This window comes from Drosophila rhopaloa, unplaced genomic scaffold (assembly GCF_018152115.1).
Source record: "Drosophila rhopaloa isolate 14029-0021.01 unplaced genomic scaffold, ASM1815211v1 contig_138, whole genome shotgun sequence".
Lineage (NCBI taxonomy): Eukaryota > Metazoa > Arthropoda > Insecta > Diptera > Drosophilidae > Drosophila > Drosophila rhopaloa.
The window spans coordinates 1,069,614-1,091,916 of record NW_025335015.1 but is presented as its reverse complement, the minus strand read 5'-3'; the positions used below and the strand labels follow the sequence as shown (position 1 = coordinate 1,091,916).

The window sequence follows — 22,303 nt, the reverse complement described above, 5'->3', positions numbered from 1 at the left end:
TGACGGAAACAACCGAACAGAAGGAAATCGTCATAACAGAGCGCAACAGGGCTCACCGAGCTGCACAGGAAAATGTGAAGCAAATCCTAAGAGATTACTTTTTCTCAAAAATGCTTCGGCTAGCAACGGAAATTACCTCAAACTGCAGAACCTGCTCTATGGTAAAATACAAACGCCATCCATCTATGCAGGCGCTAGCGGAAACACCCATTCCTTTTTCCGTGGGAGAAATCCTACGCATCAATATTTTCTCAACAGACGAATCACTTTTCCTCACTTGCGTAGATAAATTCTCGAAATTCGCCACAGTGCAAGCAATCGCATGGCGGGCTATTGTGGACATTAAAGCCCCCTTACTACACGTAATAAATTTCTTCCCAAAAACAAAAACAATCTAGTGCGATAATGAAAGATCACTAAACTCTGAAACCATTAAATCAATTTCGCTAAACCACTTCAATATCACCATTTCCAACGCTCCACCCCTACATAACACCTCAAATGGGCAAGTGGAGAGGTTTCATAGTACTCTGGCAGAAATAGCCAGATGCCTGAAACTTGAAAACAAACTAAACGACACTGTCGAATTAATCCTTTTGGCAACTAACAAATATAACAATTCAATTCACTCAGTAACCGACAGGAAACCAAAGGAAATAGTTCGCTTAAAGTCCACAGAATTCGAGAGAGGAATTAGTAGGAAAATTCAACAGGCCCAAGAAAGGAGCCTTGACCACGCAAACAAGGGTAGGACTTATAAGGACTATCAGGTCGGCGAAAAAGTTTTTCTTAAGGCAAACAAACGCCTGGGAAATAAACTCTCACCGCTATGTTGGGAAAAAGTTATTAAAGCAGACCTGGGGACAACGGTCCTGGTCCTGTTCCACAAGGACAATCTGCGCTTATCATCTTCGCTAGATTCCCGACCCATTTTTATACTTTTTATATTTTTTATACTTTTTATTCTTATATTCCTTTTTTACAACTTTATATTTCTCTAGACAAGGAAGGTGCGTTTTACTTTTGGCACAAACAGCTGTTAGGACGGACGCGACAGTAAAACTGAACGACTATACGAACGCAGTCTATATTCCAATAGAGGACGGTAACATAGTAGTTTGGGAATCTTACGGACACCAACAGCACGCAACGAACATGACGACCTACGAAGACTACGACCACCAGACTGAAACGTTGAAGGGTAGACACAGGTGCAGACATTTCAATAGTTAAAGAAAATTCGGATGTCTTTCATGACATACAAGATAATTACATTATAGACATAAGAGGAATAATTTAAGAGGTAACAAAATCCAAGGGGTTAACTTCTATTGAGATACAGACCACCAAGTACATAATCAAACACGATTTTCATATCGTGGACTTACATTTCGCTACCCCTTGTGATGGCATTTTAGGAATCGATTTTATAAAAAAATACATTTGTCAATTAGACTTCAAGCCATCTAAAGATTGGCTTATAATTAGACCTAATAACTTAAAATTTCCGATTTATGTTCCAATAACATACAGTTCTGGCAACAACTTAATACTTCTGCCAGCAAGATCCCAAGTTATTAGAAAAATTCAACTAAATTCACAAGAAGACAGTGTATTGATTCCGAATCAAAAAATTAAGCATGGTATTTATATAGCAAGTACCATAGAAAATTTTATAAATTTTTTTTATAAAAAAAAAAAAATAAAAAAATTATTAAATAAAAATTTTTTTTTTTATATTATTTTTTTATTTATTTTTATTTAAAAATTAATTAAAAAAATTTAAAAAATTTTTTTTTTTTTTTATTTTTAAAAAAATTCCTCCCCAATTAAAATAATAACTTTTAAATTTTTTAAAGTTTTATAGTATATTTCTTAGGGCCACTTACCCGATTTATAAACAACTTTGAGCCCAGCCCAAACTTCCAAATAATTCAGATTTGACTCACAAGATAAACACTTACGATAAATAAAGTCAGCTAAACATATTTCATTCAACTACGCCTTCGACTGGTTCCCACCCATATCATTTCACACTCCGCATTAAACGGATTCTGTAAACATCCTCAGCCGATATTCTAAACATCGGAGACCCAAAGCGACCCTCGAAGCTCGATAATGTAAACACCGATTTCCGGCAGAATCTCGATTTCAGATTTAATTGCCAAATTTCATCATCCTATTTTTCCGACTCTCTTGAGTCAATCTCTTAATCAATTTTTGAAGATAAAATCTCTTAAGCCGAGGTTTGATTATTAATCTTTCAGCCCAAGTGCGGCAGTCCGTTTTTGATATCCGAAAGAAAAAGACCAATATAAGTGAATTAAGTATAAGATCGGAGCAGTGAACTATTTTAAGTGCAACCTATGAAATGTTAGTGATAAGTGAAGTTAATTAAATAAAAATAAATTTTTTAACCGAATCACTAAGGAGAAAGTTAATTGGCGCCCAACGTGGGGCCGCATAGTTAAAACATATTCTAAAGCAAGGCATAAAAATTAAAAAAAAGTTCAAAAAAGTTTTTATGTGAAAAAGGAATTTAGTGCGGCCAAAAAAACCCAGATACAACCCGCTGAAAATAAAAAAAAAAAAAAAGTTGTGTTATAAAAAATAGGGCAGGAAATCAATAAATGTAATAATCCTCCTTAAATCAAAACAACCAACGAAAACCAAAAAAAGTGAGTGTTGATCTAAATAAACCTTTAAAAGTAGAAATCAATAAATGCTATAATCTATTTTTTAAAAAAAATATAAAAACCTCCCTAATAAAAGTAGTGCTTGTCAAAAAATTTTTACTGCTCCGGACACATAAATTTATAAAATTAATAAAAATAAAATTACCAACCAAAAATTTACAAAAGTGAACAATAAAATAAAAAAGAACCAACATCAGCAAAAAATTCAAAAAAGTGAACAATTAATTATACAAAAGGAAAATCTACAAAATAAAAAATTCAACTAATAAGTTGAATACAAAAATCTACAAGAAATCATCAAAAAGAAAAAACAAAAAAAATACCAGGCTGTAGGGCAATCCCTCGCCAAATAAAGAAGGAAGACAAGCCAAAATAAAAGGAAGACAAATTAATTTAGAAGGAAGACTAATAGAAGACCCCAACAAGGATCATCGGCTAGAAGAAGGACAAGTCGTGAGCGAGAATATTTTTTTTTATATATATTAATAAAGAAAAATTATAAGAAATATAAGAATACAAAAGTGGAAGAGTTAATAAAAGATTTTGAAAATATTTTAAAAATGAATCCAGAACAAGCTGGTCCAAGTAATAAAAGGCCTCACAACGTAATTACCCCTCAAGAGCCTACAAATGCAAATAACACAATGATAAATATAGGAGAATTAATTAAACACATTGTTAATTGTGAATTGAATCCATTAAAAGAAGAGATAGCAAGTTTAAAATTACAGCTTGCTAATAAAATAAAGGAAGTTGAAGATTATCAAGTAGAAATAGTTGATCCAAATATTAATTGCGAAACATCTTATGAGATCATCAAATCTGTTAGAGAGTATAGGGGTGAAGAAGACAAATATGTTAGCTGGAGGGAATCAGCTGAAATAGCTATGGGTCAATATACCAGAGGTAGCGAAAAATTTTATTCAGCATTATCAATATTAAGAAACAAAATAACAGGGATGGCCAATGACGCCTTAACCCATAACGGTACAGTTTTAAACTTCGATGCCATAATGGCCAGACTAGACTTTGTCTACAGTGACAAACGTCCTATCCATATTATTGAACAGGAGTTAAGTGTTCTCAGCCAGGGTAAATTATCCATAATGGACTATTATGGAACAGTCAATAGTAAATTGACTTTATTAATTAACAAAACAATTATGACTTACGGACGAAACAAACCGATTACTCAAGAAATGAATGAAAAACATAGAAAAACCGCCCTTCGAGTTTTTATAACTGGCCTTAACGGTCAAATTTCCGACACAATCTTTTCTATGAATCCCCAAGATTTACCTAATGCTATGGCTATAGTACAGGAACTTCAAAGTAATAGCATGAGAGCACATTTTGCAAATTCGTTTACAACTACACAGAAAAAAATTACCGAGCCCAACCAAGGTGGTAACGGTATAATATTTTTAAACAACAAACCAAGACAACTAAACAATTACAACAATAATCAAAGGAACAATAACAACTTTAGATTTAATCAGGAAAATAATAACTTTAATAAAAATTGGCAAAATCAAAACAATTTTAATCAGAACCGAAATAATTATTTCAATCAGGGAAGACCTTTTTATAATCAACAAAATCAATGGAATTCATACAGACAACCTCAGAATAAGCCAGAGCCTATGGAAATAGACGAATCCTTGCAGATTCAGAATAGGCCCAATAATAACTATAATCCGGGAAATAATTATCAGAATAATAATTATAATAAATGGAATCAAAATAGGAAACCATACAATCAGCAGGAACAAGTACAAAATAAAAGAATGCCCGCAGGAACTGTTAATCAACCGGTTAACAAAACAATGAGGCTCAACAATATTGAGGAAGATCATTTTTTAGGTGAAGCTCAGGCTTACCCTACTTAATTCGTACAGATAAAACAATTAATAAAAAATTAAAAATATTAATTGACACGGGGGCAACTTCTTGTTATATAAAGACAGGAATATATAAAAATAAGAATGAACTTCCAATTTATAAAAGGGTGTCCACCGTGAATGGATATTCAATAATTAAATATTATCATATGATAACTATATTTAATATGCGATACACGTTTTATGAAATAGAGGGACTAGAATCAGATTTATTAATAGGATATAATCTATTAAAGAAAATTGGAGCTGTAATCGATACAGCTAAGGGAATACTAAAATATAATGGAAAAGAAGAAAAATTGAATTACGATAATGGGAACTTTTTAAATCAACATTCTTTATCTGAAGAAAATACCATTCTTCCGTTAAGAGAATTTATCATAAAAAAATATTTTGATAAAGAGACTCAAGTCAGATCCGATTCTGAAGTGGGCAATCAAAGTGAAAACAGTTTGGGATACAAAAAATCCTGAACACGCCGTCGTAGAAGTATCCGACAAAGATTTAATTAACAATATAAAAATATCATCTTCCAATCAATTAAATGATTTGGAGAATGAGATTCAAAACATTATCAACAAAGAACACTCGAAAATAAATATGCAGATTCCATTTAGAACTGATATTCGAGGTGAAATAAATACAGAAAATGATAGACCCATATATAGTAAACAATATCCTTATGCTTTGTCAGCATCAGATTTTGTAAATTCGGAAATAAACCGAATGTTAAACGAAGAAATTATAAGGCCAAGTAGCAGTCCTTATAATTCCCCTGTATTAGTAGTACCAAAAAAGGGCTTCAACGAAGATGGAACTGCAAAACTCCGTCTCGTAATTGACTTTAAAAAATTAAACGAAAATACAATACCTGACAGATACCCAATGCAGGATTCGGGTTAACTAACGCTCCCAGAATTTTCCAAAGAGCAATGGATGATATATTAAGAGATGAAGTTGGTAAAATTTGTCATGTCTATATGGATGACATTATTATTTTTTCAAATACTGTCGAACAACATTACAAAGATTTAATTGTCATAATTAAAATTTTGCTAAACGCAAACATGAAAATTTCTATTGAAAAATCAAAGTTCTTTAAATTAGAAACAAATTTTCTTGGTTACGTTGTATCTCACAATGTGATCAAAACCGATCCCGAAAAAATTTCTACCATTTTAAAATACCCAATTCCAAAAAATATCCGAGAGCTTAGAAGCTTCCTAGGCCTAACAGGATATTACAGAAAATTCGTGCAAAATTACGCCAAAATTGCAAAACCATTAACCAAATATTTGGAAGGCGAAACTGGCAAAGTATCTAAAAAAGCTTCACGTAGAACTTTCATACAGTTGGATGATTCAGCTGTAAGAGCTTTTAACGAGCTCAAAGATAATTTAATCGCACAAATAGAATTAGTACAACCGGATTATAATAAAAAATTTACTTTAACCACTGACGCATCTGATTTAGCAATTGGAGCTGTTCTCTCTCAAGAAGGAAAACCAATTACTTTTATTTCTAAAACTTTATCCAAAACTGAACAATTATATGCTACTAATAAAAAGGAACTTTTAGCCATAGTGAGATCTATACAGATCATCAACCTTTATCATTTTCCATTTCTCAAAAAAACCCAAATATTGAAATGAAGAGATGGTATTCTTTTATTGAAAGTTATTCACCAAAAATTATTTATAAGCCAGGAGTAACAAATGTTGTCGCAGATGCCTTATCAAGAATCCAAATAAATAACTTGACAGAAAGTAATGAATCGGTCTCAGATCAAAACACTCAGCATTCAGCAGAGAGTAGTTTTGAGAATGTTATACAAGAAACCCGAAAGCCCTTAAACCAGTTTAAGCAACAACTGCTAATAGCAACGGGGAGGTATACAATACATGAGTCGATAAACTCATTTGGAAATACAAGGCATATAATAGAATATGATACTCCAGAAAATTTGGTATCAATTCTAAGGGAATATATTCCACCAAATATAACTATAGGAATTCATTGTACTTTAGAAGATTTATATAGAATACAAAAACCACTTAAAGATAATTTTATTAATACATTTTTATATACGAAAATATTTGTCCAAGATGTTGAAAATGCGGAAGACCAGGCTCTTATTATCACGGAAACTCATTGTAGAGCTCATAGAGGGCTTGATGAAAATTATAAGCAAATATGTAGATTATATTATTGGCCAAATTTATACAAGAAACTTAAAGAATATATTAAAAATTGTCAAATCTGTAATCAGAATAAATACGATAGACACCCAGTGCAAATTCCTATCGGAGAGGCTCCTATTCCAGAAAGAGAGGGTGAAAATTTACATATTGATATATATTATGCTCAAAATTTAATATTCATTACTTGTATAGATTCCTATTCAAAATATTTAATAGTTAAAGAAATCCAAAATAAATTAAATATAGAAAATAAAGTTTCGGAAATTTTACAACAATTTCCACTAGCCAAAACTATAATGTTAGACAACGAGCCAAGTTTTTCATCTTCCCAATTTAAATCTTTTGCACAAAGAAATGGGTTATCATTATATTTCGCCGACCCACGACATAGTACCTCCAATGGACAAATTGAAAGGGCACACTCGACACTGACAGAAATTGCCCGTTGCATTAAAGACGAGCTTAATTTAGTCGATTATTCAGAAATTATTATTAGAGCAGCACAAAAATATAATTTAACCATACACTCAATTACTAATCAAAGACCATATGACATATTATTTAATAAAATTAAGCATGATACAACTCCCCAACTGCTTAAACAAGCTCAGGAAAAAATGTTAGATTTTCACAATAAAAATAAACGAGGGAAAAACTATCACGTAGGTGAGGTAATTTTTGAAAAAAAACACGGGGAAAGAAACAAACTTAATTCAAGATACAAAAAACAAGTAGTAAAGGAGAATCATCCTAATAAGGTTATTATTAATAATCGAAACCGTACGATTCATAAAGACAATATTAAATGCTAAATAAAAAATGTTTAATTTCAAATTCCAGATAATGATATCATTAACATTCTTATTATTGATGGTGGCTATATCCAAAGCCGAAATTATGGATTATACAAACCATGATTTCTTCCTTTACAAGGATACCAAAGATGCTCTTATTTATGAATCATACGCGGATTTATTTCATATTACTAATATAAGTTTTTATAAAGAAATAATTAATCTTGAATCTGAATTTATAAATACTGACCAGAATTTACATTGGGAAATAGCACAGGATTTAAAAATAATTAAAATACTTATCGCACAAATTATACCCAATAGATCAAAGCGAGGAATTAATGAATTAGGCACTATTTGGAAATGGTTAGCTGGCACTCCAGATCATGATGATTTCATAGCTGTTCAGAATAAAATTGATGATTTAATACAAAATAACAACGATCAATTCGTTATTAACTCTAAATTATTTAAAGAAATAAAAACGTTATCTGATGATTTCAAATCTGCATTTAAAAATCAAGAAAATCCACTTAGAAAATATCGTTTACGTTTGCTTACTTACGATCTTACAAATTTAATGGATACAATTACACTTGCAAAAATTGATGTTTTTAACACCAAAATTTTAAACAATGAGGACCTACAAGAAATTTATAAACATGAACAAAAGCCTGTAATTATAACTGACCTATTGGATATATCTGAATTTAAAATTGCTTTGCACCAAGAACTTTTTATTATATACATAAAATATCCCATTATTACCGATCGTTGCGAAGTATACAATTCAAGATCAATTTCACATAAAGATGGAAAATTATTAATCGACAATCACGTCGCAAAATGTAAAAACAAGTATTATGTAATGTCTAATTTTAAGAAAGAATTGTTTAATAATTACTGCACAATAAATCCAGAAGGATCGTGTTTTACAAATTTATTAAATGGAGAAAAAACAAAATGTAAAAAAATCAGAGAAAAAATAAAAATGTAGATGTAATCCAAGAAGGAGCCATTTTTGTAAACGGAAAAAATGTAATCAATGACACCCATTTAGAAGGGTCGTATTTAGTAACTTTTAATGGCACTTCTATAATTAATAATGTAACCTACACTAATGTAGAAAATAAGATATTGGAATACATCACTGCTCGAAAACATACCAATTTTTTAGTAACCGAATATATAATGTCAAATAATTCGGAACTTTCATTCGATAATATTAACATACTAAATCCTTTTATTCAAATCAAACAAACCCAAATACCAATTTCGTTAATATTGGTAATACTTACATTTATATATTTAATGATTATGCTTATAATTAAATACAGAAATTTTTTAATATTCAAACCACGGCAAACCCATGTAGAAATTAATGAAGAAAATATTATACCCGAAAATGAAAATACCAATATTCCCGACAATGAAAACACCCTAGAAGAAAATATCATTGTCGAACTGACTAATCAATTACAGTCAATATACCCTTCAGTTCCAATGAATCGGGACGATTCAATTTAGGATGGGGGAGTTATATAGCACATTACTTAGGGCCACTTACCCGATTTATAAACAACTTTGAGCCCAGCCCAATTTCCAAATAATTCAGATTTGACTCCAAGATAAACCCGTAGTCAGCTATTTCATTCAACTACGCCTTCGACTGGTTCCCACCCATATCATTTCACACTCCGCATTAAACGGATTCTGTAAACATCCTCAGCCGATATTCTAAACATCGGAGACCCAAAGCGACCCTCGAAGCTCGATAATGTAAACACCGATTTCCGGCAGAATCTCGATTTCAGATTTAATTGCCAAATTTCATCATCCTATTTTTCCGACTCTCTTGAGTCAATCTCTTAATCAATTTTTGAAGATAAAATCTCTTAAGCCGAGGTTTGATTATTAATCTTTCAGCCCAAGTGCGGCAGTCCGTTTTTGATATCCGAAAGAAAAAGACCAATATAAGTGAATTAAGTATAAGATCGGAGCAGTGAACTATTTTAAGTGCAACCTATGAAATGTTAGTGATAAGTGAAGTTAATTAAATAAAAATAAATTTTTTTAACCGAATCACTAAGGAGAAAGTTAATTTGCACACAATATAATGATATATTCGGATTGGAAACCGAACCAATAAGCACGAATAATTTTTATAAACAAAAAATGAGATTGAAGGATGATGAACCAGTTGTCGGGAGCAGCCGCAGAAATCAATTTAAAATCATTTCAAAACCATTTATTGTTTTCTATTTTGGTCAGCATCACTGACAACAACAATGTAAACAAAAGCTTCTCATTTATCTATCTGCATGCGTGGGTGAGATAAGCCGAGATAAGCGACTGCGCTCGCTGATCTCTCGGACCTGCGCACTCTCATTTTTGCATTCGCCTTTGATCGCTGGTACGAAGCAGTTCGTTCGCTCTCGCTTCCAGCAATAAAACATACATATTTGAAATCGAACCATACTCTCGGCTTTTTCTTTTAACACCGTTCACACACCGCTTAGTTTAAAATTCGTTAAACATTCGCAAAAAAGGTGGCATAAATTAATGCCTCCTCTAAGCATTGGTGACCCCGACGTGATAGTGAACTTGTGTTAAAGTGAAGCAATTATTAAATATCGTTTTAATAATTCTAAGCGCCCCTTGCACGTGCCGCGGCAGGTCCACACACACACACAAACCTTTTCGCATCGCTTCGCACGGTATTCGCACATACCGACATACATACATACAGTGTACAGTTAGAATCGGCTGCTGTACAGTCTGAACCTTTTGCATAACGGCAAGTGTTATACAACTTCGCGCGCCAGGCAGAGGTCGTTGCCCTTTGTTTTCGATTCCGTCATTACCCTCAAATTCGGTCTTTGGTTTTCGCTGGCCCAAGTGCAGGTGCAGTGCAAATTTCGTGCGGTGACTTTCGAATACCCTACAGACTTTAAATAAAAACTCAAAATGTCAACCAAACATACGAAAAAACCTGAGCTCGCGCCTCACGCTCCAGACGGCGAGGAGTTTTATCGGGCAAAGGCAAATTCTATGGTACGCCAGCTGGCTGCCCTAAATTTATTTCTAACAGAGGAGCAGTTGGCCAAATTCGACGAAAGTGAATTGCAGGTGCGGTTGGATTTAATCGAGCGCATGTACTCTGATTTCGATAGCTCTCGACTTAACCTCGAACGGCTTGTGATCGAGGAGCTGGAGTCGGATGCGCGCTTAACCTTTACCACGGCATATTGTGAGACGAAAGGAAGGATCTGCCGCCATCTCAATAGTGAAAAGAGAAAGTCGTTGGCAAATTCAACTGAGCTGCATGGCATCCTCGGTGGCCACACTGCCGCCTTCAAGTGCAACTCGCGGCCCACCAGGCTACCGGAATTTCAGCTTCCGCGATTTGGCGGAGCATGCATCGATTGGCCGGATTTCTTCGCCATGTTCAACACGGTAGTGGGAAAGAACGAAGACCTAACAAAGGTGAAAAAATTCCAGCATCTTCGTGCATGTTTGGACGGCATAGCGCTGGATGCAATTCGCTCTCTAGAGCCCACGGAAAATAATTACGACAGGGCTTTGGAATTATTAACCTCGAGATTTGATAATAAATTATTGCACTTTCAGGCTCATGTTCGGTCTTTATTCAAGCTACCAGGGGTGGAGAAGGGATCCGCAAGTAGCCTGCGGCAGTTGAGCGACAAGGCAAATTCTCATTTGCGCGCCCTGGCTACTATGGCCTCTACGAAGGAAATCTATGACGGCCTTTTAATCCATCTCATCGTTTCAAAACTGGACATTCAGACCCAGGAGAGGTGGGAAGAAGGGTTGCCTTCCAAGGAGCTGCCAAATTGGGATAAATTCTCATCGTTTTTGGATCTTAGATGCCGCATGATGGAAAATTTGGAATACGCTATGGTAAACCATGCACCTAGCAAACAGGTTGGAAAAGTAGCTAGCAAATTTTGTCGTAGCACCCTCATTGCTTCATCATCAACTATGCCAGCATGTACCCTGTGCGAGTCTAGGGAACATTATTTGACAAAATGTCCACAATTCTTAGGATTGAACCCCAATCAGCGGTATAGAGAGTCAAAAAGGCTACATCTTTGCCTTAACTGCCTACGAAAGGGACACAGCCTACAGCAATGCAAGTCTGGCAACTGTAGACACTGCCGCCAGAGGCATCATAGTCTTCTTCACTTGGAACCAAATCCCGTTGCAACCCTGCCCCAGCCTGCTCCAGAAATACTTCCGCAAGGATCATCTCACGTCTCTCTAGCCTTGTCCAAAATACAGCCTTTAGCTTCATCGCCGACTAGATCCGAATACGTGCTGCTTGCTAAGGCCATAGTCTACGTAAAAAATCGCTCTGGCGTGTTCGTGCCATGCAGAGCCCTGCTCGATTCGGCTTCTCAAATCAATTTCGTCACCTCTCGTTTCGCCAATCAGCTTCAGCTCAAGGTCCATCGGTCAGTCATCTCCATATCAGGAATCGGTGAATCCTCGCTCGCTTCGGATAAATCGGTTTATATTTTCGCGTATTTTAGCACTTCGCTCTCAGCTGCTGTCACCCAGTCAATAACCGATTATCACCCGCATTTCGATCTTAACGCGTCTGAATGGAAAATACCGGAAAATCTCGAGCTCGCCGACCCGCTCTTCTACAAAAGTCAACGCATCGACTTGCTTATTGGAGCAAGCATATTCTTCGAGCTGCTTTGTATTGGACAAATTCGATTAGGCAGCAATTTACCCACTCTGCAGAAAACCAGACTTGGCTGGATCGTCTCAGGGTGTCTGACAGTAGGATCTTCCGTTCGCTCATCTTTAGTTTCCATATCTCAAGAGCCCAGCACTCATTCGGAGTCGGAGTCGATCTCTGAGATACTAAAGAAATTTTGGGAAATCGACAATTGCGCAGATTCTACAAAAACCATTTCGAAAGAGGAAGCTCTATGCGAGCAGCTATTTCAGCAGGAATACACTCGGCTTGAATCTGGCCAATATTCGGTACTACTTCCTGCCAAAACTAGTTTCGATGTTCTAGGAGATTCATTCGATCGTGCGCTTCTTAGTTTTAAAGCACTCGAGGCCAAATTAGCTAGAAATTTAGAGCTGAAGTCGCAATATAAAGCCTTTATAGACGAGTATCTAAACCTTGGCCACATGTCTCTAGCAACTAAAAATGCTGCAGCTCATCAATATTACCTACCCCACCACTGCGTCCAAAAGTTGGAAAGTACAACGACAAAACTGCGAGTTGTTTTCGATGGCTCCGCGAAGTCCACTTCAGGATATTCGTTAAACGATTTGTTGTACGCTGGCCCTTCCATTCAACCAAAAATCTTCACTACCCTGCTTCGTTTTCGATTTTTCAAGGTTGCTTTGTGTGGAGATATTTGCAAAATGTATCGCTGCGTTCGGGTTACACATCCCCATCAGTTTCTACAATGTATTTTGTGGCGCGATCGGCCAGAAGACGAGGTACAAGTTTACTCGCTCGACACCGTAACCTATGGCACGAAGCCTGCTGCTTTTTTGGCAATTCGTGCAATGCAGCAGCTGTCTTACGATGAAGAAGCGGAGTTTCCAGTAGCAGCTAAAATCATACGCACAAATTTCTACGTCGATGATTTAATCGCAGGAGGAGACACCATTGAGGAGGTTGTTGAAATTCGTCAACAAATCAAGGCGCTCTTGGAAAGAGGACATTTCCCAATTCGCAAATGGTGTTCCAACGAACCTGCGGCGCTAGAAGGAGTGGATGACTCGGATCGGGAGAAAACTTTAAAGTTCCACGACGGAACTGACGTTACAAAGGCGTTAGGTTTATCTTGGGACACGCTATCGGATAGCTTGCTTTTCAGCTTCTCAAACGAATGGACTGAAAAACCCGCAACTAAGCGCAGCATTCTGTCGGCTATCGCTAGGTTTTACGATCCCCTTGGATTAATAGCACCGATCATAACCAAACTTAAAATTTTCATGCAGGTCTTATGGAAGGATAAACTCGACTGGGATGAGTCTCTGCCGCAATCTTTACATTCCGCTTGGTTGGAGCACATGTCGCAGATCGCCACAGTTGCTTGCTTGAAATTTCCACGCTTTGTTCTACAGCATAACTCATCGTGCGAAATACATGGATTTTGCGATGCAAGCATGGCAGCTTACGGAGCTTGCATTTACGTTCGATCAGAGAACCAAGGCATAGTTTCTTCGAACCTACTTTGCTCAAAGTCAAGAGTCGCACCCTTGAAGACCCTCACGATTCCGAAGTTGGAGTTATCTGCCGCTCTTTTACTGTCCGAACTTGTCTCTCAAGTGGCACAAATTGCACCTCGATCTTGCTCTTTTCATTGTTGGTCAGATTCGACAATAGTTTTGGCTTGGATCCGTCAACCTCCTTCGGACTTTAACATTTTCGTTTCGAACAGGATTTCGCAGATACAGGAGAGAACTAAGGGAATGACTTGGAGGCACGTACCGTCACGACAGAATCCGGCAGATATCTTATCTCGTGGATGTACCCTATTGAGCTGGTGGGATCAAAGCTTTGGAGTGAAGGACCGCAGTTCTTACTCACTGATTCTTCTACATGGCCCGATGACGCACCCCCTGTCAAGGAACTTCCTGAACGTCGACGCAGCGCATTGGTGCTGTCGCAGGAAATAGACATCTCGCAAAGTTGCAAGTTTTGGAAACTCGTTTGGGAGAATGCAGAGAGTCTTCGGATATATATATCGGTTCCTTCAAAGGGTCAGCAAGGATCGAGTACGGCATAAAGGAGAGCTTACAGTCGAGGAAATCAAAGGTGGTACACATCTACTCATTAAAGGGATTCAGCGCGTGCATTTCGCCGAAGATCGCAAGGCACTAACCATGAAGATGAAGCTGTCGCCGAGGAGTAAACTTCTATCCATAAACCCATTTATAGATGCAGGAGGTCTAATGCGCGTCGGCGGACGCCTTCATAATTCGCAGCTGGATTTCGATGCCAAGCACCCTATAATTCTTCCCAAGTCTCATCACATAACATCAGCTATCATTGATCATTTTCATCGCAAGTTCCTTCATGCAGGAGCACAGAGCTTGTTAGCAGCTTTACGACAGAGATTCTGGCCCATTGGAGGGCGAAAAACGGTTTCTGCTGTCATCAACAAGTGCATTCAATGTTTCAGATTAAAGCCCAAGCTAGTCGAACACATCATGGCGCCGCTTCCGGAGGACCGAGTGCAACCGAATCGCCCATTCGTCATCTCTGGAGTGGACTTTTGTGGCCCCTTTTATTCGAAGTCAGAAGTCAGAAACAGGCCCCCTACGAAATGCTACATAGCCATATTCGTTTGCTTCGTCAGCAAGGCTACACACTTGGAAGTTTTCGAAGACCTTTCAACGCAATCTTTCATAGCAGCCCTGAAGCGTTTTATAAGCCTGAGGGGAAAGCCTCAAACGATTTGGTCAGACAACGCAACGAACTTCGTGGGAGCCAAAAACGAGCTTGTTGAGCTTCGGCAGCTGTTTCTGAGCGATCCTCAAAACATTGAACTATGGAATTCCCTTACGTCGATGGAGATCCGGTGGAATTTCATCCCACCTCGTTCCCCGCACTTTGGTGGCATGTGGGAGGCCGCGGTCAAATCCGCAAAATATCATTTCATCCGTGTTGTTGGAAAATCGATTCTCACATTTCATGAACTGCGTACTTTAGTTTGTGAAATTTCCGCAATTTTAAACTCACGGCCGCTCTGTCCCATTTCAGAAAACCCAGATGATATTAGTGTTCTTACGCCTGCACACTTTCTCATTGGATCTACATTCACCGCAATGGATGAGCCTGATGTCACCCATCTGAACATCGACCGCTTGAGGGGGGGGGGGGGTTTTTCCAAATGCAGCAAACCTTCTGGCGCAAATGGAGCGCCGACTACCTTTCGCTGCTGCAGGAGCGGACCAAATGGCGCCTTCCTGTGAGCAACATACAGGCAGGAAGCATGGTCCTCATCAAGGAGGGCAACATACCCCCTTTGCGGTGGCGCCTCGGCAGGATCCGAGAGCCCCATCTCCGAAAAGGATGGCGTCGAACGAGTTGCAGTCATCCGAACCGACTCTGGACTATGCAAGCGGGCAATGAGGAAGCTGGCGGTACTCCCCCTTGAAACCACTTCACTTGGAAGCATGACTCTTCCAACGGGGGAGCATGGTCGGGAGCAGCCGCAGAAATCAATTTAAAATCATTTCAAAACCATTTATTGTTTTCTATTTTGGTCAGCATCACTGACAACAACAATGTAAACAAAAGCTTCTCATTTATCTATCTGCATGCGTGGGTGAGATAAGCCGAGATAAGCGACTGCGCTCGCTGATCTCTCAGACCTGCGCACTCTCATTTTTGCATTCGCTTTTGATCGCTGGTACGAAGCAGTTCGTTCGCTCTCGCTTCCAGCAATAAAACATACATATTTGAAATCGAACCATACTCTCGGCTTTTTCTTTTAACACCGTTCACACACCGCATAGTTTAAAATTCGTTAAACATTCGCAAAAAAGGTGGCATAAATTAATGCCTCCTCTAAGCATTGGTGACCCCGACGTGATAGTGAACTTGTGTTAAAGTGAAGCAATTATTAAATATCGTTTTAATAATTCTAAGCGCCCCTTGCACGTGCCGCGGCAGGGCCACACACACACACAAACCTTTTCGCATCGCTTCGCACGGTATTCGCACATACCGACATACATACATACAGTGTACAGTTAGAATCGGCTGCTGTACAGTCTGAACCTTTTGCATAACGGCAAGTGTTATACAACTTCGCGCGCCAGGCAGAGGTCGTTGCCCTTTGTTTTCGATTCCGTCATTACCCTCAAATTCGGTCTTTGGTTTTCGCTGGCCCAAGTGCAGGTGCAGTGCAAATTTCGTGCGGTGACTTTCGAATACCCTACAGACTTTAAATAAAAACTCAAAATGTCAACCAAACATACGAAAAAACCTGAGCTCGCGCCTCACGCTCCAGACGGCGAGGAGTTTTATCGGGCAAAGGCAAATTCTATGGTACGCCAGCTGGCTGCCCTAAATTTATTTCTAACAGAGGAGCAGTTGGCCAAATTCGACGAAAGTGAGTTGCAGGTGCGGTTGGATTTAATCGAGCGCATGTACTCTGATTTCGATAGCTCTCGACTTAACCTCGAACGGCTTGTGATCGAGGAGCTGGAGTCGGATGCGCGCTTAACCTTTACCACGGCATATTGTGAGACGAAAGGAAGGATCTGCCGCCATCTCAATAGTGAAAAGAGAAAGTCGTTGGCAAATTCAACTGAGCTGCATGGCATCCTCGGTGGCCACACTGCCGCCTTCAAGTGCAACTCGCGGCCCACCAGGCTACCGGAATTTCAGCTTCCGCGATTTGGCGGAGCATACATCGATTGGCCGGATTTCTTCGCCATGTTCAACACGGTAGTGGGAAAGAACGAAGACCTAACAAAGGTGGAAAAATTCCAGCATCTTCGTGCATGTTTGGACGGCATAGCGCTGGATGCAATTCGCTCTCTAGAGCCCACGGAAAATAATTACGACAGGGCTTTGGAATTATTAACCTCGAGATTTGATAATAAATTATTGCACTTTCAGGCTCATGTTCGGTCTTTATTCAAGCTACCAGGGGTGGAGAAGGGATCCGCAAGTAGCCTGCGGCAGTTGAGCGACAAGGCAAATTCTCATTTGCGCGCCCTGGCTACTATGGCCTCTACGAAGGAAATCTATGACGGCCTTTTAATCCATCTCATCGTTTCAAAACTGGACATTCAGACCCAGGAGAGGTGGGAAGAAGGGTTGCCTTCCAAGGAGCTGCCAAATTGGGATAAATTCTCATCGTTTTTGGATCTTAGATGCCGCATGATGGAAAATTTGGAATACGCTATGGTAAACCAAGCACCTAGCAAACAGGTTGGAAAAGTAGCTAGCAAATTTTGTCGTAGCACCCTCATTGCTTCATCATCAACTATGCCAGCATGTACCCTGTGCGAGTCTAGGGAACATTATTTGACAAAATGTCCACAATTCTTAGGATTGAACCCCAATCAGCGGTATAGAGAGTCAAAAAGGCTACATCTTTGCCTTAACTGCCTACGAAAGGGACACAGCCTACAGCAATGCAAGTCTGGCAACTGTAGACACTGCCGCCAGAGGCATCATAGTCTTCTTCACTTGGAACCAAATCCCGTTGCAACCCTGCCCCAGCCTGCTCCAGAAATACTTCCGCAAGGATCATCTCACGTCTCTCTAGCCTTGTCCAAAATACAGCCTTTAGCTTCATCGCCGACTAGATCCGAATACGTGCTGCTTGCTACCGCCATAGTCTACGTAAAAAATCGCTCTGGCGTGTTCGTGCCATGCAGAGCCCTGCTCGATTCGGCTTCTCAAATCAATTTCGTCACCTCTCGTTTCGCCAATCAGCTTCAGCTCAAGGTCCATCGGTCAGTCATCTCCATATCAGGAATCGGTGAATCCTCGCTCGCTTCGGATAAATCGGTTTATATTTTCGCGCAGTCGAGTAACGCAAAGTATAGCACTTCGCTCTCAGCTGCTGTCACCCAGTCAATAACCGATTATCACCCGCATTTCGATCTTAACGCGTCTGAATGGAAAATACCGGAAAATCTCGAGCTCGCCGACCCGCTCTTCTACAAAAGTCAACGCATCGACTTGCTTATTGGAGCAAGCATATTCTTCGAGCTGCTTTGTATTGGACAAATTCGATTAGGCAGCAATTTACCCACTCTGCAGAAAACCAGACTTGGCTGGATCGTCTCAGGGTGTCTGACAGTAGGATCTTCCGTTCGCTCATCTTTAGTTTCCATATCTCAAGAGCCCAGCACTCATTCGGAGTCGGAGTCGATCTCTGAGATACTAAAGAAATTTTGGGAAATCGACAATTGCGCAGATTCTACAAAAACCATTTCGAAAGAGGAAGCTCTATGCGAGCAGCTATTTCAGCAGGAATACACTCGGCTTGAATCTGGCCAATATTCGGTACTACTTCCTGCCAAAACTAGTTTCGATGTTCTAGGAGATTCATTCGATCGTGCGCTTCTTCGTTTTAAAGCACTCGAGGCCAAATTAGCTAGAAATTTAGAGCTGAAGTCGCAATATAAAGCCTTTATAGACGAGTATCTAAACCTTGGCCACATGTCTCTAGCAACTAAAAATGCTGCAGCTCATCAATATTACCTACCCCACCACTGCGTCCAAAAGTTGGAAAGTACAACGACAAAACTGCGAGTTGTTTTCGACGGCTCCGCGAAGTCCACTTCGGGATATTCGTTAAACGATTTGTTGTACGCTGGCCCTTCCATTCAACCAAAAATCTTCACTACCCTGCTTCGTTTTCGATTTTTCAAGGTTGCTTTGTGTGGAGATATTTGCAAAATGTATCGCTGCGTTCGGGTTACACATCCCCATCAGTTTCTACAATGTATTTTGTGGCGCGATCGGCCAGAAGACGAGGTACAAGTTTACTCGCTCGACACCGTAACCTATGGCACGAAGCCTGCTGCTTTTTTGGCAATTCGTGCAATGCAGCAGCTGTCTTACGATGAAGAAGCGGAGTTTCCAGTAGCAGCTAAAATCATACGCACAAATTTCTACGTCGATGATTTAATCGCAGGAGGAGACACCATTGAGGAGGTCGTTGAAATTCGTCAACAAATCAAGGCGCTCTTGGAAAGAGGACATTTCCCAATTCGCAAATGGTGTTCCAAACGAACCTGCGGCGCTAGAAGGAGTGGATGACTCGGATCGGGAGAAAACTTTAAAGTTCCACGACGGAACTGACGTTACAAAGGCGTTAGGTTTATCTTGGGACACGCTATCGGATAGCTTGCTTTTCAGCTTCTCAAACGAATGGACTGAAAAACCCGCAACTAAGCGCAGCATTCTGTCGGCTATCGCTAGGTTTTACGATCCCCTTGGATTAATAGCACCGATCATAACCAAACTTAAAATTTTCATGCAGGTCTTATGGAAGGATAAACTCGACTGGGATGAGTCTCTGCCGCAATCTTTACATTCCGCTTGGTTGGAGCACATGTCGCAGATCGCCACAGTTGCTTGCTTGAAATTTCCACGCTTTGTTCTACAGCATAACTCATCGTGCGAAATACATGGATTTTGCGATGCAAGCATGGCAGCTTACGGAGCTTGCATTTACGTTCGATCAGAGAACCAAGGCATAGTTTCTTCGAACCTACTTTGCTCAAAGTCAAGAGTCGCACCCTTGAAGACCCTCACGATTCCGAAGTTGGAGTTATCTGCCGCTCTTTTACTGTCCGAACTTGTCTCTCAAGTGGCACAAATTGCACCTCGATCTTGCTCTTTTCATTGTTGGTCAGATTCGACAATAGTTTTGGCTTGGATCCGTCAACCTCCTTCGGACTTTAACATTTTCGTTTCGAACAGGATTTCGCAGATACAGGAGAGAACTAAGGGAATGACTTGGAGGCACGTACCGTCACGACAGAATCCGGCAGATATCTTATCTCGTGGATGTACCCCTATTGAGCTGGTGGGATCAAAGCTTTGGAGTGAAGGACCGCAGTTCTTACTCACTGATTCTTCTACATGGCCCGATGACGCACCCCCTGTCAAGGAACTTCCTGAGCGTCGACGCAGCGCATTGGTGCTGTCGCAGGAAATAGACATCTCGCAAAGTTGCAAGTTTTGGAAACTCGTTTGGGAGAATGCAGAGAGTCTTCGGATATATATATCGGTTCCTTCAAAGGGTCAGCAAGGATCGAGTACGGCATAAAGGAGAGCTTACAGTCGAGGAAATCAAAGGTGGTACACATCTACTCATTAAAGGGATTCAGCGCGTGCATTTCGCCGAAGATCGCAAGGCACTAACCATGAAGATGAAGCTGTCGCCGAGGAGTAAACTTCTATCCATAAACCCATTTATAGATGCAGGAGGTCTAATGCGCGTCGGCGGACGCCTTCATAATTCGCAGCTGGATTTCGATGCCAAGCACCCTATAATTCTTCCCAAGTCTCATCACATAACATCAGCTATCATTGATCATTTTCATCGCAAGTTCCTTCATGCAGGAGCACAGAGCTTGTTAGCAGCTTTACGACAGAGATTCTGGCCCATTGGAGGGCGAAAAACGGTTTCTGCTGTCATCAACAAGTGCATTCAATGTTTCAGATTAAAGCCCAAGCTAGTCGAACACATCATGGCGCCGCTTCCGGAGGACCGAGTGCAACCGAATCGCCCATTCGTCATCTCTGGAGTGGACTTTTGTGGCCCCTTTTATTCGAAGTCAGAGGTCAGAAACAGGCCCCCTACGAAATGCTACATAGCCATATTCGTTTGCTTCGTCAGCAAGGCTACACACTTGGAAGTTGTCGAAGACCTTTCAACGCAATCTTTCATAGCAGCCCTGAAGCGTTTTATAAGCCTGAGGGGAAAGCCTCAAACGATTTGGTCAGACAACGCAACGAACTTCGTGGGAGCCAAAAACGAGCTTGTTGAGCTTCGGCAGCTGTTTCTGAGCGATCCTCAAAACATTGAACTATGGAATTCCCTTACGTCGATGGAGATCCGGTGGAATTTCATCCCACCTCGTTCCCCGCACTTTGGTGGCATGTGGGAGGCCGCGGTCAAATCCGCAAAATATCATTTCATCCGTGTTGTTGGAAAATCGATTCTCACATTTCATGAACTGCGTACTTTAGTTTGTGAAATTTCCGCAATTTTAAACTCACGGCCGCTCTGTCCCATTTCAGAAAACCCAGATGATATTAGTGTTCTTACGCCTGCACACTTTCTCATTGGATCTACATTCACCGCAATGGATGAGCCTGATGTCACCCATCTGAACATCGACCGCTTGAGCCGGTGGCAGCGTGTATGCCAAATGCAGCAAACCTTCTGGCGCAAATGGAGCGCCGACTACCTTTCGCTGCTGCAGGAGCGGACCAAATGGCGCCTTCCTGTGAGCAACATACAGGCAGGAAGCATGGTCCTCATCAAGGAGGACAACATACCCCCTTTGCGGTGGCGCCTCGGCAGGATCGAGAGCACCATCTCCGGAGAGGATGGCGTCGAACGAGTTGCAGTCATCCGAACCGACTCTGGACTATGCAAGCGGGCAATGAGGAAGCTGGCGGTACTGCCCCTTGAAACCACTTCACTTGGAAGCATGACTCTTCCAACGGGGGAGCATGTCGGGAGCAGCCGCAGAAATCAATTTAAAATCATTTCAAAACCATTTATTGTTTTCTATTTTGGTCAGCATCACTGACAACAACAATGTAAACAAAAGCTTCTCATTTATCTATCTGCATGCGTGGGTGAGATAAGCCGAGATAAGCGACTGCGCTCGCTGATCTCTCGGACCTGCGCACTCTCATTTTTGCATTCGCTTTTGATCGCTGGTACGAAGCAGTTCGTTCGCTCTCGCTTCCAGCAATAAAACATACATATTTGAAATCGAACCATACTCTCGGCTTTTTCTTTTAACACCGTTCACACACCGCATAGTTTAAAATTCGTTAAACATTCGCAAAAAAGGTGGCATAAATTAATGCCTCCTCTAAGCATTGGTGACCCCGACGTGATAGTGAACTTGTGTTAAAGTGAAGCAATTATTAAATTATCGTTTTAATAATTCTAAGCGCCCCTTGCACGTGCCGCGGCAGGGCCAACACA

At 40.0% G+C, this 22,303-nt stretch overlaps 2 protein-coding genes across 2 annotated transcripts; both read left to right on the top strand.

The window, feature by feature from the left end:
* Window positions 1–10,559: 10,559 nt before the first annotated feature.
* On the top strand, window positions 10,560–15,450 carry LOC123037139. The gene is made up of 2 exons (XM_044456634.1): window positions 10,560–11,513; window positions 15,358–15,450. Exons 1-2 carry the CDS (start codon window positions 10,560–10,562, stop codon window positions 15,448–15,450), a joined length of 1,047 nt encoding a protein of 348 aa, XP_044312569.1.
* Window positions 15,451–16,563: 1,113 nt separating this feature from the next.
* On the top strand, window positions 16,564–21,751 carry LOC123037138. Its single transcript, XM_044456633.1, has 2 exons — window positions 16,564–17,517; window positions 21,379–21,751. The coding sequence occupies exons 1-2, from the start codon at window positions 16,564–16,566 to the stop codon at window positions 21,469–21,471; spliced, it is 1,047 nt and encodes a 348-aa protein (XP_044312568.1). The 3' UTR covers window positions 21,472–21,751.
* The last annotated feature ends 552 nt before the right edge of the window (window positions 21,752–22,303 follow it).

Coding starts and splice junctions, on each gene's coding strand:
- LOC123037139 (XM_044456634.1), top strand. CDS start 10,560: ATGTCAACCAAACATACGAAAAAACCTGAGCTCGCGCCTCACGCTCCA. Junction 11,514..15,357: donor AAAATTTGGAATACGCTATG/GTAAACCATGCA, acceptor GTCCCATTTCAG/AAAACCCAGATGATATTAGT.
- LOC123037138 (XM_044456633.1), top strand. CDS start 16,564: ATGTCAACCAAACATACGAAAAAACCTGAGCTCGCGCCTCACGCTCCA. Junction 17,518..21,378: donor AAAATTTGGAATACGCTATG/GTAAACCAAGCA, acceptor GTCCCATTTCAG/AAAACCCAGATGATATTAGT.